Source organism: Bufo gargarizans, chromosome 3 (genome assembly GCF_014858855.1).
Source record: "Bufo gargarizans isolate SCDJY-AF-19 chromosome 3, ASM1485885v1, whole genome shotgun sequence".
NCBI lineage: Eukaryota > Metazoa > Chordata > Amphibia > Anura > Bufonidae > Bufo > Bufo gargarizans.
This window is the reverse complement of record NC_058082.1, coordinates 419,597,136-419,616,660: the sequence shown is the minus strand read 5'-3', so window position 1 is coordinate 419,616,660 and position 19,525 is coordinate 419,597,136. Positions and strand designations below refer to the sequence as shown.

Below are 19,525 nucleotides of genomic sequence, written 5' to 3'. Positions count from 1 at the left end.
GGCCCAGCACCCAGGCAGAGGAGAGAGGTCCCGTAACAGACGATCTGGCTTCATGTCAGCAGAGAATCAGTCTGCATGTCATAGCAGAGAATGAGGCTTCACGTCACCCACCACTGCAACAGTCCATTTTCATAAATTTAGGCCCAGCACCCAGGCAGAGGAGAGAGGTCCCGTAACAGAGGATCTGGCTTCATGTCACCAGAGAATCAGTCTGCATGTCATAGCAGAGAATCAGGCTTCACGTCACCCACCACTGCAACAGTCCATTTTCATAAATTTAGGCCCAGCACCCAGGCAGAGGAGAGAGGTCCCGTAACAGAGGATCTGGCTTCATGTCACCAGAGAATCAGTCTGCATGTCATAGCAGAGAATCAGGCTTCACGTCAGCCACCACTGCAACAATCCATTGGCATATATTTAGGCCTAGCACACAGGCAGAGGAGAGAGGTCCCGTAACAGACAATCTGGCTTCATGTCAGCAGAGAATCAGTCTTCATATCATAGCAGAGAATCAGGCTTCACGTCAGCCACCAATGCAACAGTCCATTGTCAGATATTTAGGCCCAGCACCCAGGCAGAGGAGAGAGGTCCCGTAACAGACAATCTGGCTTCATGTCAGCAGAGAATCAGTCTGCAAGTCATAGCAGAGAATGAGGCTTCACGTCACCCACCACTGCAACAGTCCATTTTCATAAATTTAGGCCCAGCACCCAGGCAGAGGAGAGAGGTCCCGTAACAGAGGATCTGGCTTCATGTCAGCAGAGAATCAGTCTGCATGTCATAGCAGAGAATCAGGCTTCACGTCAGCCACCACTGCAACAGTCCATTGTCATAAATTCAGGCCCAGCACCCAGGCAGAGGAGAGAGGTCCCGTAACAGACAATCTGGCTTCATGTCACCAGAGAATTAGTCTGCATGTCATAGCAGAGAATGAGGCTTCACGTCAGCCACCACTGCAACAATCCATTGGCATATATTTAGGCCTAGCACACAGGCAGAGGAGAGGTTCATTCAACTTTGGGTAGCCTTGCAATATAATGGTAAAATGAAAATAAAAATAGGATTGAATGAGGAAGTGCCCTGGAGTCCAATAATATATGGTTATGGGGAGGTAGTTAATGTCTAATCTGGACAAGGTTTATATCAAAAAACCACGGCACTCTATAGAGAATTTATAAGTTGCTTATTTTATTATTATATTTCATATCTTTTTGTAAATCCATCCATAATAGTAGCCACTGGCCAACGTTTCGGTCTAATCTTAGACCTTGATCACGGCCTAGTATATAGACAAGTAGATAAATATTTACATTAATATATATTAATGTAAATATTTATCTACTTGTCTATATACTAGGCCGTGATCAAGGTCTAAGATTAGACCGAAACGTTGGCCAGTGGCTACTATTATGGATGGATTTACAAAAAGATATGAAATATAATAATAAAATAAGCAACTTATAAATTCTCTATAGAGTGCCGTGGTTTTTTGATATAAATTTGGACATACCCTTACCACAGAGCACCGTCTACTCTCCAATAGGAGTGCCGCTCAACCCCAACCTTAATCTGGACAAGGGACGGACAGGTCCTGTGGGATCCATGCCTGGTTCATTTTTATGAACGTCAGCTTGTCCACATTGGCTGTAGACAGGCGGCTGCGTTTGTCTGTAATGACGCCCCCTGCCGTGCTGAATACACGTTCAGACAAAACGCTGGCTGCCGGGCAGGCCAGCACCTCCAAGGCATAAAAGGCTAGCTCTGGCCACGTGGACAATTTAGAGACCCAGAAGTTGAATGGGGCCGAACCATCAGTCAGTACGTGGAGGGGTGTGCACACGTACTGTTCCACCATGTTAGTGAAATGTTGCCTCCTGCTAACACGTTGCGTATCAGGTGGTGGTGCAGTTAGCTGTGGCGTGTTGACAAAAGTTTTCCACATCTCTGCCATGCTAACCCTGCCCTCAGAGGAGCTGGCCGTGACACAGCTGCCTTGGCGACCTCTTGCTCCTCCTCTGCCTTGGCCTTGGGCTTCCACTTGTTCCCCTGTGACATTTGGGAATGCTCTCAGTAGCGCGTCTACCAACGTGCGCTTGTACTCGCGCATCTTCCTATCACGCTCCAGTGCAGGAAGTAAGGTGGGCACATTGTCTTTGTAGCGTGGATCCAGCAGGGTGGCAACCCAGTAGTCCGCACAGGTTAAAATGTGGGCAACTCTGCTGTCGTTGCGCAGGCACTGCAGCATGTAGTCGCTCATGTGTGCCAGGCTGCCCAGGGGTAAGGACAAGCTGTCCTCTGTGGGAGGCGTATCGTCATCGTCCTGCCTTTCCCCCCAGCCACGCACCAGTGATGGACCCGAGCTGCGTTGGGTGCCACCCCGCTGTGACCATGCTTCATCCTCATCCTCCTCCACCTCCTCCTCATCCTCGTCCTCCTCGTCCTCCAGTAGTGGGCCCTGGCTGGCCACATTTGTACCTGGCCTCTGCTGTTGCCAAAAACCTCCCTCTGAGTCACTTCGAAGAGACTGGCCTGAAAGTGCTAAAAATGACCCCTCTTCCTCCTCCTCCTCCTCCTCCTCCTGGGCCACCTCCTCTTCCATCATCGCCCTAAGTGTTTTCTCAAGGAGACATAGAAGTGGTATTGTAACGCTGATAACGGTGTCATCGCCACTGGCCATGTTGGTGGAGTACTCGAAACAGCGCAACAGGGCACACAGGTCTCGCATGGAGGCCCAGTCATTGGTGGTGAAGTGGTGCTGTTCTGTAGTGCGACTGACCCGTGCGTGCTGCAGCTGAAACTCCACTATGGCCTGCTGCTGCTCGCACAGTCTGTCCAGCATGTGCAAGGTGGAGTTCCACCTGGTGGGCACGTCGCATATGAGGCGGTGAGCGGGAAGGCCGAAGTTACGCTGTAGCGCAGACAGGCGAGCAGCGGCAGGATGTGAACGCCGGAAGCGCGAACAGACGGCCCGCACTTTATGCAGCAGCTCTGACATGTCGGGGTAGTTGTGAATGAACTTCTGCACCACCAAATTCAGCACATGCGCCAAGCAAGGGATGTGCGTCAAATTGGCTAGTCCCAGAGCTGCAACGAGATTTCGCCCATTATCACACACCACCAGGCCGGGCTTGAGGCTCACCGGCAGCAACCACTCGTCGGTCTGTTGTTCAATACCCCGCCACAACTCCTGTGCGGTGTGGGGCCTGTCCCCCAAACATATGAGTTTCAGAATGGCCTGCTGACGTTTACCCCGGGCTGTGCTGAAGTTGGTGGTGAAGGTGTGTGGCTGACTGGATGAGCAGGTGGAAGAAGAGGAGGAGGAAGCCGAGAAGGAGGAGGTGGCAACAGGAGGCAAAGAATGTTGCCCTGCGATCCTTGGCGGCGGAAGGACGTGCGCCAAACAGCTCTCCGCCTGGGGCCCAGCTGCCACTACATTTACCCAGTGTGCAGTTAGGGAGATATAGCGTCCCTGGCCGTGCTTACTGGTCCACGTATCTGTGGTTAGGTGGACCTTGCTACAGATGGCGTTGCGCAGTGCACACTTGATTTTATCGGATACTTGGTTGTGCAGGGAAGGCACGGCTCTCTTGGAGAAGTAGTGCCGGCTGGGAACAACATACTGTGGGACAGCAAGCGACATGAGCTGTTTGAAGCTGTCTGTGTCCACCAGCCTAAATGACAGCATTTCATAGGCCAGTAGTTTAGAAATGCTGGCATTCAGGGCCAGGGATCGAGGGTGGCTAGGTGGGAATTTACGCTTTCTATCAAATGTTTGTGAGATGGAGAGCTGAACGCTGGCGTGTGACATGGTTGAGACGCTTGGTGACGGAGGTGGTGGTGGTGGTGTTGGTGGTACATCCCCTGTTTGCTGGGCGGCAGGTGCCAACGTTCCTCCAGAGGCGGAGGAAGAGGCCGAGGCGGCAGCAGCAGAATAGGCCGAGGCGGCAGCAGCAGAAGAGGTAGCAGGGGGAGCCTGAGTGACTTCCTTGGTTTTAAGGTGTTTACTCCACTGCAGTTCATGCTTTGCATGCAGGTGCCTGGTCATGCAGGTTGTGCTCAGGTTTAGAACGTTAATGCCTCGCTTCAGGCTCTGATGGCACAGCGTGCAAACCACTCGGGTCTTGTCGTCAGCACATTGTTTGAAGAAGTGCCATGCCAGGGAACTCCTTGAAGCTGCCTTTGGGGTGCTCGGTCCCAGATGGCGGCGGTCAGTAGCAGGCGGAGTCTCTTGGCGGCGGGTGTTCTGCTTTTGCCCACTGCTCCCTCTTTTGCTACGCTGTTGGCTCGGTCTCACCACTGCCTCTTCCTCCGAACTCTGAAAGTCAGTGGCACGACCTTCATTCCATGTGGGGTCTAGGACCTCATCGTCCCCTGCATCGTCTTCCACCCAGTCTTGATCCCTGACCTCCTGTTCAGTCTGCACACTGCAGAAAGACGCAGCAGTTGGCACCTGTGTTTCGTCATCATCAGAGACATGCTGAGGTGGTATTCCCATGTCCTCATCATCAGGAAACATAAGTGGTTGTGCGTCAGTGCATTCTATGTCTTTCACCGCTGGGGAAGGGCTAGGTGGATGCCCTTGGGAAACCCTGCCAGCGGAGTCTTCAAACAGCATAAGAGACTGCTGCATAACTTGAGGCTGAGACAGTTTCCCTGGTATGCATGGGGGTGATGTGACAGACTGATGGGGTTGGTTTTCAGGCGCCATCTGTGCGCTTTCTGCAGAAGACTGGGTGGGAGATAATGTGAACGTGCTGGATCCACTGTCGGCCACCCAATTGACTAATGCCTGTACCTGCTCAGGCCTTACCATCCTTAGAACGGCATTGGGCCCCACCATATATCGCTGTAAATTCTGGCGGCTACTGGGACCTGAGGTAGTTGGTACACTAGGACGTGTGGATGTGGCAGAACGGCCACGTCCTCTCCCAGCACCAGAGGGTCCACTAACACCACCACGACCATGTCCACGTCCGCGTCCCTTACTAGATGTTTTTCTCATTGTTATGGTTCACCACAACAACAAATATATTATTTGGCCCAATGTATTGTATTCAAATTCAGCGGGATATAAATTTGAGGCCTAGTATTTAGGCGCTGGGTGACCGGTATGGATTTAGTGACAGAATTAGACTTGGAAATGCACAGAAGCGTGTGTGTGAAGTTATTCTGAATGACCCTATGTGCACCTTGAATATTATATACCCTTTTTGGGATAGATTTCAAATAGCTCTGATATAGCAGGAACCACTAAATTATGAAATTGCTAAATTGGGAATTGTATTTCAACCCAGAACAAAAAATGTGCTTTGACGGACACTAAATATCTTGCCCAGCAACAACAGTACAGCGGTAACGAGAGATTTAGCAGGATATAAATTTGAGGCCTAGTATTTAGGCGCTGGGTGACAGGTATGGGTTTAGTGACAGAATTAGACTTGGAAATACACAGTAGAGGGTGTGTGTGAAGTTATTCTGAATGACCCTATGTGCACCTTGAATATTATATACCCTTTTTGGGATAGATTTCAAATAGCTCTGATATAGCAGGAACCACTAAATTATGAAATTGCTAAATTGGGAATTGTATTTCAACCCAGAACAAAAAATGTGCTTTGACGGACACTAAATATCTTTCCAAGCAACAACAGTACAGCGGTAACGAGAGATTTAGCAGGATATAAATTTGAGGCCTAGTATTTAGGCGCTGGGTGACAGGTATGGGTTTAGTGACAGAATTAGACTTGGAAATACACAGTAGCGGGTGTGTGTGAAGTTATTCTGAATGACCCAATGTGCACCTTGAATATTATATACCCTTTTAGGGATAGATTTCAAATAGCTCTGATATAGCAGAAACCACTAAATTATGAAATTGCTAAATTGGGAATTGTATTTCAACCCAGAACAAAAAATGTGCTTTGACGGACACTAAATAACTTTCCCAGCTACAACAGGACAGCGGTAACGAGAGATTTAGCAGGATATAAATTTGAGGCCTAGTATTTAGGCGCTGGGTGACAGGTATGGGTTTAGTGACAGAATTAGACTTGGAAATACACAGTAGCGGGTGTGTGTGAAGTTATTCTGAATGACCCAATGTGCACCTTGAATATTATATACCCTTTTAGGGATAGATTTCAAATAGCTCTGATATAGCAGAAACCACTAAATTATGAAATTGCTAAATTGGGAATTGTATTTCAACCCAGAACAAAAAATGTGCTTTGACGGACACTAAATAACTTTCCCAGCTACAACAGGACAGCGGTAACGAGAGATTTAGCAGGATATAAATTTGAGGCCTAGTATTTAGGCGCTGGGTGACAGGTATGGGTTTAGTGACAGAATTAGACTTGGAAATACACAGTAGCGGGTGTGTGTGAAGTTATTCTGAATGACCCAATGTGCACCTTGAATATTATATACCCTTTTAGGGATAGATTTCAAATAGCTCTGATATAGCAGAAACCACTAAATTATGAAATTGCTAAATTGGGAATTGTACTTCAACCCAGAACAAAAAATGTGCTTTGACGGACACTAAATAACTTTCCCAGCTACAACAGGACAGCGGTAACGAGAGATTTAGCAGGATATAAATTTGAGGCCTAGTATTTAGGCGCTGGGTGACAGGTATGGGTTTAGTGACAGAATTAGACTTGGAAATACACAGTAGCGGGTGTGTGTGAAGTTATTCTGAATGACCCAATGTGCACCTTGAATATTATATACCCTTTTAGGGATAGATTTCAAATAGCTCTGATATAGCAGAAACCACTAAATTATGAAATTGCTAAATTGGGAATTGTATTTCAACCCAGAACAAAAAATGTGCTTTGACGGACACTAAATAACTTTCCCAGCTACAACAGGACAGCGGTAACGAGAGATTTAGCAGGATATAAATTTGAGGCCTAGTATTTAGGCGCTGGGTGACAGGTATGGGTTTAGTGACAGAATTAGACTTGGAAATACACAGTAGCGGGTGTGTGTGAAGTTATTCTGAATGACCCAATGTGCACCTTGAATATTATATACCCTTTTAGGGATAGATTTCAAATAGCTCTGATATAGCAGAAACCACTAAATTATGAAATTGCTAAATTGGGAATTGTATTTCAACCCAGAACAAAAAATGTGCTTTGACGGACACTAAATAACTTTCCCAGCTACAACAGGACAGCGGTAACGAGAGATTTAGCAGGATATAAATTTGAGGCCTAGTATTTAGGCGCTGGGTGACAGGTATGGGTTTAGTGACAGAATTAGACTTGGAAATACACAGTAGCGGGTGTGTGTGAAGTTATTCTGAATGACCCAATGTGCACCTTGAATATTATATACCCTTTTAGGGATAGATTTCAAATAGCTCTGATATAGCAGAAACCACTAAATTATGAAATTGCTAAATTGGGAATTGTACTTCAACCCAGAACAAAAAATGTGCTTTGACGGACACTAAATAACTTTCCCAGCTACAACAGGACAGCGGTAACGAGAGATTTAGCAGGATATAAATTTGAGGCCTAGTATTTAGGCGCTGGGTGACAGGTATGGGTTTAGTGACAGAATTAGACTTGAAAATACACAGTAGCGGGTGTGTGTGAAGTTATTCTGAATGACCCAATGTGCACCTTGAATATTATATACCCTTTTAGGGATAGATTTCAAATAGCTCTGATATAGCAGAAACCACTAAATTATGAAATTGCTAAATTGGGAATTGTACTTCAACCCAGAACAAAAAATGTGCTTTGACGGACACTAAATAACTTTCCCAGCTACAACAGGACAGCGGTAACGAGAGATTTAGCGGGATATAAATTTGAGGCCTAGTATTTAGGCGCTGGGTGACCGGTATGGATTTAGTGACAGAATTAGACTGGGATATGGCCAAAAAATAACCACACTATTGCTGGTTAAATGCACTTGGTGACGGGCGCAGCTTGCCCCTGATGTAGTATATGGCCAAAAAATGAACAGACTATTGCTGGTTAAATGCACTTGGTGTCACAGCTTGACCAACCACACTACTGAGGGTTAAATGCACTTGGTGACGGGCGCAGCTTGCCCCTGATGTAGTATATGGCCAAAAAATAAACAGACTATTGCTGGTTAAATGCACTTGGTGTGACAGCTTCACCCTGATGTAGGCTTTAGCCAGAAAACAACCACACCATTGAGGGTTAAATGCACTTGGTGACAGGCGCAGCTTGCCCCTGATTTTGTATATGGCCAAAAAATGAACAGACTATTGCTGGTTAAATGCACTTGGTGTGACAGCTTCACCCTGATGTAGGCTTTAGCCAAAAAACAACCACACCATTGAGGGTTAAATGCACTTGGTGACAGGCGCAGCTTGCCCCTGATTTTGTATATGGCCAAAAAATGAACAGACTATTGCTGGTTAAATGCACTTGGTGTGACAGCTTCACCCTGATGTAGGCTTTAGCCAAAAAACAACCACACCATTGAGGGTTAAATGCACTTGGTGACAGGCGCAGCTTGCCCCTGATTTTGTATATGGCCAAAAAATGAACAGACTATTGCTGGTTAAATGCACTTGGTGTGACAGCTTCACCCTGATGTAGGCTTTAGCCAAAAAACAACCACACCATTGAGGGTTAAATGCACTTGGTGACAGGCGCAGCTTGCCCCTGATTTTGTATATGGCCAAAAAATGAACAGACTATTGCTGGTTAAATGCACTTGGTGTGACAGCTTCACCCTGATGTAGGCTTTAGCCAAAAAACAACCACACCATTGAGGGTTAAATGCACTTGGTCGCAGCTTGTGCTGGCGCACCACAAGACACAAAATGGCCGCCGATCACCCCAGAAAAATGTGACTGACAAACGGTCTGGGCAGCCTAAAAACAGTGAGCAATTGAGGATCAGCAGCTCAATGATCCACAGCTGCAGATCGATCAGTTAATCAAGTCCTTTGGAGGAGTTAATCTGCCTAATCTCGCCCTACTGTCGCAGCCGCAACCTCTCCCTACGCTAATCAGAGCAGAGTGACGGGCGGCGCTATGTGACTCCAGCTTAAATAGAGGCTGGGTCACATGGTGCTCTGGCCAATCACAGCCATGCCAATAGTAGGCATGGCTGTGATGGCCTCTTGGGGCAAGTAGTATGACGCTTGTTGATTGGCTGCTTTGCAGCCTTTCAAAAAGCGCCAAGAAAGCGTCACAAAAGCGCCAAGAAAGCGACGAACACCGAACCCGAACCCGGACTTTTACGAAAATGTCCGGGTTCGGGTCCGTGTCACGGACACCCCAAAATTCGGTACGAACCCGAACTATACAGTTCGAGTTCGCTCATCCCTAGTCAGGAGGGATGGCTGCTGGCTGACCACTATCTAATGTACTGCCTTGTCTAGAATCCACCACCACCTTATAATATGGCAGTAGACCATATTTGTGGAAACCAGTGTATAATACCGTAGTGAAAAGGCTTTGCTTGACTGTCCAAGTAACTGGATGCTGTATCATTTGACTACAGAATACATAAATCTCACCAAGAATTTTGCTGATGCTGGAATTGTGCATGTCTGGGAATGCTTGCAAGATCTTTCGCCGTTCATCCTTTGCCCATACCATAAAAGCATTCATCGGCCTCTTAATATGGCTGCCACGGCTCTCAGAGAAGTGGCGAGATCCTGGAATACAATTGAAGATAAAATTCATAAATACAAACAAAACATATCCCTTTAAAGAGACACTTACATTAGAAAGGGTATTTTTAAGTTAATATTCATAGAAATTTATATAAAATATTCACTGTTGGTTTACTGCTACTGTGAGAGAAATATATTATTTAAGGGGTAATCCCCATGATAATAGTAGGTATAGAATTTGGATAACAGCTCTTTTGTTCTCTTGATAGTGTGTGCTACAATTTTATTTTTATGGAAATGTAACTTTAATGTGCCATTTGACAATTTGGTCATCTATTTCTGTCATTGAACTGCCTGATAATTTGGAATCTGACATAAGTGAATGTGGAGACACCAAACCTTGTGCATAACCATGAAACACAAACAGAAGAGTGGATACTAAAGAGAGAAGTTAGGCCCCTTTCACACGGGCGTTGCGGGAAAATGTGCGGGTGCGTTGCGGGAACAACCCGCGATTTTTCCGCGCAAGTAAATATTGTAATGTGTTTTGCACTCTTGTGAGAAAAATTGCGCGTGTTTGGTACCCAAACCCGAACTTCTTCACAGAAGTTCGGGCTTGGGATCGTGTTCTGTAGATTGTATTATTTTCCCTTATAACATGGTTATAAGGGAAAATAGCTTTCTGAATACAGAATGCATAGTAAAATAGTGCTGGAGGGGTTAAAAATAAATAAAAAAATATTTAACTCACCTTAGTCCACTTGCTCGCGTAGCCGGCATCTCCTCCTGTCTTCATCTTAGCTTTGTGTAGCAACAAGGACCTGTGGTGACGTCACTCCGGTCATCACATGATCCATCACCATGGTAAAAGATCATGTGATGACTGCGACGTCACCACAGGTCCTTGTTGCTACACAGAGCTAAGATGAAGACAGAAGGAGATGCCGGGCAGCGGGAGCAAGTGGACTAAGGTGAGTAAAATTTTTTATTTATTTATTTTTAACCCCTCCAGCGCTATTTTACTATGCATTCTGTATTCAGCATGCAATTATTTTCCCTTATAACCATAATAATGATCGGGTCTCCACCCAGATCGTCTCCTAGCAACCGTGCGTGAAAAATCGCACCGCATCCGCACTTGCTTGCGATTTTCACGCAACCCTATTCACTTCTATGGGGCCTGCGTTGCGTGGATTATCGCACCGCAACGCACAAAGAGGAGCATGCTGCGATTTTCACACAACGCATAAGTAATGCGTGAAAATCACAATCAAATGCAAATCAAATAAAGTACGCATAGTGGGCCTTACCATCAATGTCCATGCCGCATCGCAGCAAAGAGTCTTCACTTTCTTGCAAAGAAGACTCGTCATGAAGTTCCCTTTGAGTTACTGATTCAAACACGTCCTATGAGACACACAAATACCAAAGTTTATTACATTAGGAAATATCACTAAGACGGTTAGCTATTGGATCGTTCTTCCTGCTTATCATATACAGTATGCGCCATAGAAACATTGCTCCCAGCGTAGTTACCTTAACACTGTGGCCATCACGCTGCTCTGGTGTTTTGTTCTGTCCATGAAGAAGCTGCCTTGCTTCTTGTATTGCTTTAGTAATGGCATCTCCTTCACCAAGGAAACCTGAGGACGATAAAGGCCAATAAATCTTTGTATAAAAGATGAATGAATGCAGTCGATAGCAACTTTGTGATAGTATTACAAAATAAGATATTAACTGAGAGGTTATTAACACAAATATCTAAATCTAAAGATCAGTGCGAGACAAAAACACTGACCAAGATTGTTGTGAAACAGAATATTTTACTGGTACAAACATGTCAGACACTTTGGTTTGCCAGAACAATCGTAACTGCATCACATAATGTCTTGAATGATTCTGAAGCCTCAGAAGGACTTTCAACATATAGCTAATAGGTTTACTCTAAAAAGGTGGGGGATTCTGCAGACATACCAAGTGGCAGATTGGATCTTGCGGGGCTGGATGTATTATCTATGCAATTTCCAACACCATTGCTTGGTGCTGGTGAAGATTTCAAAGTTGGAGAGCAACTTGATCTTGGAGACTGCTCAGATTTGGGTTTGGCTGTCAGATTCAAAGGCTGAGATGGTTCCTAAGTAGAAGAGCAGAGTGACATTAGAACCTTGTTTAATGGTTGACTACATCCTTTACTAAGTCCATTCACTGCAATACCTTACCTGTTTTCCAGTAGTAGAGGCTCTTGGTGGAGTGGGATTATGAATCAGCGACATGGGATAGTCAACTGAAAACAGGAGTAGTAAATTAATATGACAGATTATGGTAATACTATTAACTAATCAATATCTTAACTTGTATGACTTTATGTAGTTAATATGGCTAGTCAATGATACTTGAGACTCACAGCAAGTGTCTTGTTTTTATCTTCCGTATCTACTAAACTAAAGGGGTTATCCCATGACTAATCTAAAAAATGACAATCAGACATCATATAGCACATAATCTTTCTAACAAAGCTAGAACCAGCCCTGTACCGCACAGCACAGATCTCCCCATTCATTGCTCTGCTAGATTTATATTAAGCTGGCAGCTCAAGGGGAGTGTCTTTTCTGCTGCAGCTAAGGGGGCGTGTCTGTGCTCTCCCTATCACAGCTCAGGAGGCAGCTAAAGGATAAAACTGAGCATGTGCGACCTTCTCAGTGAGCAGGACAAAGAAATAAGGAAAAAAAAACAGCAGTTGCCGCTATATGCACTTTAATTTATAACTCAGAGGCTAGGCTAAATTTTTAATTACATGCAATTACAAAAGTATTCAGATCCAGGTGCTGGTCTGAAAATTTTAAAATATTTTTCATGGGACAACCCCATTAAAGTAAAAAAAAAAAAAAAAAAAAAAAACTGTATACAGAAGATTATATGATTCCTTGCACAGTTGTTAGCCTTGTTTTCGCCAAAATTTTGAATCTGTCCCAGAGGTGGACACGTTCTCTTGTTCCCTGAGGCAAGGCAAGAAGTTCCAGAATGCACACTACCTTCATAACAGTATTGGGGGAGTAGACAAAATCAACATAACATGGTCAAAATGTCAACTGGCCATTTTATGTTGATAGCTTCTAGTTCCTTAATGATTATCTCTATTCTTCATGCTGGATTTTGTACTCATGTGTACCCATTTACTGAATCTTTTCAGTGTTTGAAAAAGGTCTTTTTTTTACTGAAACATTACAAAAGTTGTTTGCTCTGAATGATTCACAATAAACCTCTTGAGCTTTGCATTATCCTTGGACTTCCACTGTTTACTTTGCTGATTATTTTTAGTTAAAATTAAAGGGGATATCCAATACTATAAATATGTCCCCCATATGCCAGGCCCCTCACAGTGAATATACTTACCCTGCTCCCCGCTCCTGATCCCAGCACCGCCGCTGCAGCTTGTCCCTGTACGCGGATGAAAACATGAAAAGCGAGCAGCCACTGGCAGTCGGGACAATCCTCCCTAGCATCGCGGGTGACGCTAGGGAGGTTTGTCCCTGTCCCCGTCTGCCATTGGCTGTTCGCCCCCCAACACCAGATGTTTTCATCCGCGTACAGGCAGAAGCTGCAGCGGTGGTGCCAGGACCAGGAGCGGCGTAAGTAAATTCACTGTGAGGGGCCCGGCATATGGGGGACATATTTATAGTATTGGATAACCCCTTTAAAGGTACATTTAAAAAATGACTCATGGGCAGTTTAAATATTGAAAATTGGGTAGCTTCCATAACTTCCACCAGTCCCCTGAGTATTCCAGTGTTGGTTTAATTTTTCTGTGACCCACAGTTCCTGAGATATGGCCCCTGTTACGACTGGTGCTCTGTATGTAAATTGTGGTTTGCTCAGGTGGGGGCTGCCAGATCTCTTCTGAGGAGGAGGAGTCATCTTCATCTCTCTGACTCTGTCCATTCAGGGCAGACAAAGTCAGAAGGGCAGGTCCAGCATGATCTCATGGGATATACGTTATATCGCAAGACCATGCTGTGTGCTCACTTGGTGCTGTGATGCCAGAGTATTCTGCAAGATCACGTTAAATCGACCACTCTGATGCTGTCAGATGACTGGACAGCATCCGCTTTACATAGAACCGGAAATAACGGCGGCCATAACTTGGGGACAGGGAAAAGTGTAAAGATTAGCAGAAAAAATAAAACAATATCTATCCAACTATAAATCTACACACAAAAGAGGCTGCACTCCAAGTCAGGTGAAGGGTGGTGAACCCCAAATGCAATGTTTCAAGCATATCTATGCACCGATCAATAAATACATCAATCTATAAATCCATCCATCAATCTACATTTTAGCATTTTATAGTTAACAAATGAAGTAAACGGTTAGGTAATAGCCTAACAGATATCCAGGCCCCATTTTCCCCCTGTATTGGTTAGTACTAACAGAAATCCTCACACTGAGTGTTCTATACATCAATTTAATCTAATTTCTTGTCTGAGATCACGATGCACTCACCAGGCTTGCAAGGAATTTGTTGCATAAGAGGTGACATCTGAGGATCTGTAGAAACTGCCTGAGCTGAAGGGAATGCTGGAATCATGACATACGGCATGTTTACTTGCTGCAAAGACCAAAAAAAAAAGGTGAAAATCTGCAAACATTCAATGAGAATATCATTTATAAGTAAAGTTGTCTAATAGACTGAAAGCTGAAGGCAGCAACTACCTGGATCTGCTGCTGTAACACATTGATTTTGTGCTGCTGCTGGATCAGCTGCTGCTGCTGTTTAGCGATCTGTGCCGGGAAAGTCATAAAGATGACAGAAGATGATGACTACTACAAAAATATGACAACAGCCGCTAAGGCAGTACACATGACAAAAAGTAAAAAAATAAAAATAAATGAATGAGTTCATTTCTACCTGCTCCTGTTGTTGTCTTGCAAGCTCCATCTGCTGCTGTTGTTTCTCCAACAACATGGCCGCCATGTTCCTATGTTCAGAGTGTGCACTAAGCAACTGGTCCCTCAGTCCCGCCAGCTGACGGATCATCAGCAACAACTGCAGCTCCTTCTCTGCCAGGCTCTCATGAGTGCCTAAAAAAATAACACCAGTTCAACTAAAATGGAAACCGACTATATGATATTTTTTTTTTGTCTAGTAACAAAACTTCTGTTATTCTGTTTAAATGCCTTAAGTGGATTAGTCTAAAGTACATTTAAACTTCATCATCAGATTTTCATTTTTCTAGACACATGCCTATTTCTATGTAGAAAGCTGCCTGGCACACAAGGCATTGCAGACATTACCTTTCACATCTTTACTGTGAAGTGCTCCATTTCCCAGTAGTTTCTCTTTCCACTCACTAGTGAGCAGTTTCTCTAGGGCTGGCATTGCTGCAAAGAGAGCGGTGCATATAAGTACACATCTATAGTCCACTGACATAATGCTACCATGTAGATTGTAGGCCTCTCTCCTCCTGTACCAGTCTGTAACTCATCTTGTTTATGATAAGTGCAATTGTCTGTATTATATATGTGCACCCCTTATGTGTACAGCGCTATGGAATGAATGGTGCTTCAATAATAAATAATAATAATGCAATAATCTGTGCACAGTTCATGCACCTTACAGTAAAGGTAATTCTATTGAAATCAGAGCCAACCTGCCCACCCAGCAGTCAACTGAAAGACTATAGCTCTACAATAGGAGCCTATGGAATGAATAGCTTAGTTTATATGTAGTTATCCCAATCTAGGGCTGAATGTTCAATAGATTAAAGGGTTATTGCCATCTTATTAAGTGACGGCTTACTGCCAGGCTATGCCATCACTTCATGACAATTCGGAGTCCAGCCTCTGGAACCCACTACTAATGCTATGAATGACGGTGTCACGCTGTGCACCCTTGTAAGTTTCCCCGGCACTGTGGCACTACCAGGTGTGCAGGAAACTGCAGCCAACCCCATTCACACTGCAGTTGCCTGTATAGAAGGTGGCCAGAGCACTGCTTTGCAGTGAAAAACAGTAATGGGGGTACAGTGCTACACCTGGCCCAGCCCCTTCATTCTCAGGATCGGTGGTGGTCCCAGAGATTGCACAGTGACGCTCATAAAGTGATGACATGTCCAAGCCATAGGGTAGGAATGCCCCTTTAAAGATTCAAAATGTGTCTAAATGGCATAAGAGGGTTCACCAATTCTTAACAATTTGTCCTTAACATTGCTTAGAAGGGTTTGGCTGCCAGCAACTTGCCGCTCGGTATCCATGATAACCAAGATGGCAGTGGTCACATCATTTATGCAGTTGGGGAAAGCCAGGAAAGCCGCCATGTGTGTAAATAACATGCCCACCACCATCTAGTTGCTGTGGACAAGATGGCAGAGTCTCAGCACTAATTACAAGGGTCCTTAGCAGGCACCCGGAGGTCTTCTAACCAGTGATGAGATGAGATAAAGGCTCTGTACAGCTGCTACGGACACAGTGACAGAACCTCAAACGCAAACATTTTTTTTTTTCCCCCCCCACTTGTATCCTACTATGTTAAGACCCTCTAGTACTACTAAAACAAAACAAAATCATTAAACAGTTTTGAGATTTACTTCAGGTCACACGGTACAAAAGGAAAATAAAAAGTACAAGTGTGGGTTGGGAGTCCTACCATCATTTATGGTTTTGCTCACTTCAGGACTTAGTCCATTAGCCAGAGGTGCAATACTCCAAGAATCAGTGATATATGAGGCTTCCTGAGTAAAATAAAAGTGAAACCAGCAAAGAATTAACAAAAATACAAAAATATTTGAACCTTTCATGTGATATTTAAAGGGAATCTGTCATCTGCAAAATTATGTCCAATCTACTAGCATCATTGTGCAGAGCAGGAGAAGCTGAGCAGATTGGTGTATAATTCTGTGAAAAAGATTCCATATAACTTTTATTTTATTCATTCAGAGCTTAGGAGTCCAGTTGGTGGTCCAATCATTGACTGGGAGCTATGACTGTATGCTCATACAGTAAAGGCTTTCAGCCACTGGAACAGTACATTTACTCCCCTCTGTACACTAGGTGGCACTGTGGTGTTCTGACAAATACACTTAAAGGGCATGTTCACATCCTTGGAGGCTCCACATGGGACCTCTGTCACAGAATTCTTTAAAAGTAGCAGAACTTTTCTCCATTTAAAAAGCATTCTCACAAATGATCTCATTATAGTCAATAGGGTCTGTTTGCTTCAGTTATGTACTAAATCAGTCAGTTCCATTATTTTCGTTATTTTGCTCCTCTAATGGAGCCGAAGAATGGAAATAACTAACACTAATGTGAAAGCCCTAAAAGACATTTAAAAAAAAAATCTTTAAAAGGAAACTGACTTGGATGTCAAATAATTTGTAACTATACGACTTAAACGTGTTCTTCTAGCAAATAGAAAGACTACAGGAAGATTAAAGGTCTTTATGCTATGCTTGGGACTATACCATTCTTAAAAGGTAAATTAAGTCTGATTGTCTATAATAAAAATCCTAAATAAGTCATAAGCAACCATTGCATTACAGAGGCTGGTGCCTTACGTTTTCACGCTAATTAAAAAAAACCACGATTACATCACCGTGGAGTTTTTGGCATTTTAAAAAACACCTACATTTTTTACAAATTATATTTCATTCTGCACAGAATCTTGAAGTCCTGTGGCAAATACCTTAAGCATGCTGTACTTTGATAAAAATAATGCCAATGACTAACAAAGTGCTGTATTTGTAGAGATTTTGATATTTCATTATAGCCTTCAGAACCAACCATTGGAGGGTCCAAATGAGCACTGCACCAAGCAGAACTGCGTTGTGCACTGCCATATATCCTTATTGTAGGCTAAGCATCAGCAACCTTCAGCACTCCATCTACTGTGAAACTATAACTCCCAGCATTCACACTTACTCAGCTGTTCTTGTAACTCCCATGGAAATAAAAGGAGGATTTGGGGAGTTGTAGTTGCAGAACAGCTGGAGAGCTGGAGGTTACTGATCCCTATTGTAGGCCATCAATACGGATCATGGGGGTCTGAACTCCAGGTTCCCACCAATCATCACAGTGAAAGGAGCTCCATGTTCCTGCAAGTCGTGCACCCTGTTTTTTTTTTCTTTACACAAACAGAACGTCTCATCCATATGACAGATGTGCCAAACACTGCCTTCTGTCCTGTTAAACTGAAAAAGCCCTATGTACATGGATGAAGAGGATGCAGAACGCACATGAGTGCCATGTTCCCTTCAGCGTGATGATCGTGGGTGCAACTATTAATCAATCAGACATTTATGGCCTTCATTCCAATGGGTATCGTTATGTTATAGAGGCAGCAAGATAATGTTTATCTATATGGCGCCCCCATATTCCACAGAGCTTTACAATTCAGGGAGTACATGTACAAATCAAAATAGACATCACAAGATTAAAGGCTAATCTACAATTAAAACACTAGGAGTGAAGGCCCTGTTCGTAAGAGCTTTCAAACGGGGGCGACATAAAAGGTAAAATTGATTGTTTTATAAAGTGGTCCTGCCATCTTTGTACTAAATGGAGCAGTGCAGGAGGAGCTGCATGAGCTAGTGCATGTGGATCTGAAGAATGAGGGGCGGGGAAGAGTCAGTTTAGGGAGTGTGATAAGCCTGCCTAAAAAGATGTGTTTTTAAGGCATGTTTAAAGCTAAGGAAGTTGGAAATTAACCTCATTGCTAGGGACAGTGTATTCCAGAGAACTGGTGCAGCTCGAGAAAAGTCTTGAAGACAGGAGTGAGAGGTTCGAATTAAGGAGGATGCTAATCTTAGATCATTGGCAGAAGAGAGAGCGCAAGTAGGGTGGTAGACAGACATGAGGGACAATATGTAGGGAGGTCCAGCATTGTGGAGAGCTGTGTGTATTCTGTGGTGGATGAGCAACCAGTGAAGGGACTGGCACAGGCTAAAGGCATTGGTATAGCAGGTGGACAGATAGATGAGCTTGGCTGCTGCATTTAGGACAGACTTAAAGGGGTTTTCTCATCTCAGATAATGGGGGCATATCGCTAGGATATGCCCCCATTGTCTCATAGGTGTGGGTCCTACCGCTGGGACCCACACCTATATCGAGAACAGAGCCCCGAAAGTGAAGGAGAGCGCACTGCGCAGCAGCTCTCCATTCATTTCTATGGGGCCGCCGAAAATAGCAGAGCGCTGGCTCGGCTATTACCGTCTGCCCCATAGAAATTAATGGGAGCATGGGCCGCGCATGCGCAGCACACTCCTATTCACTTCTATGGGAGAGGTGGGGATTAGGGCTTGGTGGTGGACGGACCCTGGGAAATCTGGGGTCCTCCAGCCGCAGCGCTCCCCACTCCATTCTCGATATAGGTGCGGGTCCCAGTAGTGGGACCCGCACCTATCAGACAATCGGGGCATAACCTAGCGATATGCCCCCATTGTCTAAGATGGGATAACCCCTTTAAAGAGAGAGACAGAGTTCAGTAAGGGGAAGACCGATTAGTTACAGTAGTCAAAACAAAAATAATTCAAAGCAACAGAGTTCTGTCAATTTCCACTGTCACAAAAGGGCGGATACTGGAGATGTTCTTGAAGAGCAGATTAAATATGGGAAACAAAGGAAAGATGGTACTGAAAACCAAATCTGCCAACGGTCTGTTCGAAAGAGGCTTTGTAGAGAGAGTATAGAGGAGAAGATCTAAGATTCAACCCTGAAGAACCCCAACAGTAAGAGGAGAAGAGCAGCCAGCATATGCTACACTGAAAAAGCAGCAATAGAGATAGGAAGATAACCAAGGGTGAGCAATTTCTTTAAGGCCAATAAATTGGAGCATACTGAGTAGGACTTGGTGGGTCTACAGTATAAAATGCTTCAGAGAGATAAATAATCAGTAGAGAGTAATTGCCATTAC

At 44.4% G+C, this 19,525-nt stretch overlaps 1 protein-coding gene across 3 annotated transcripts in view; it reads right to left on the bottom strand.

Annotated features, from left to right (window-relative positions):
* SOX13 (SRY-box transcription factor 13) overlaps positions 1-19,525 on the bottom strand; it is a 70,394-nt gene that overhangs the window by 8,376 nt on the left and 42,493 nt on the right. For all 3 annotated transcript variants that reach the window (XM_044288404.1, XM_044288406.1, XM_044288405.1), the window contains 10 exons: positions 16,265-16,349; positions 14,914-15,000; positions 14,528-14,700; positions 14,332-14,400; positions 14,122-14,227; positions 11,841-11,905; positions 11,596-11,755; positions 11,158-11,264; positions 10,932-11,028; positions 9,523-9,663 (listed from right to left, as the gene is read on the bottom strand). In XM_044288404.1, coding sequence (XP_044144339.1) covers positions 9,523-9,663; positions 10,932-11,028; positions 11,158-11,264; positions 11,596-11,755; positions 11,841-11,905; positions 14,122-14,227; positions 14,332-14,400; positions 14,528-14,700; positions 14,914-15,000; positions 16,265-16,349 — 1,090 coding nt within the window. The remainder of the gene's footprint in view (positions 1-9,522; positions 9,664-10,931; positions 11,029-11,157; positions 11,265-11,595; positions 11,756-11,840; positions 11,906-14,121; positions 14,228-14,331; positions 14,401-14,527; positions 14,701-14,913; positions 15,001-16,264; positions 16,350-19,525) is intronic.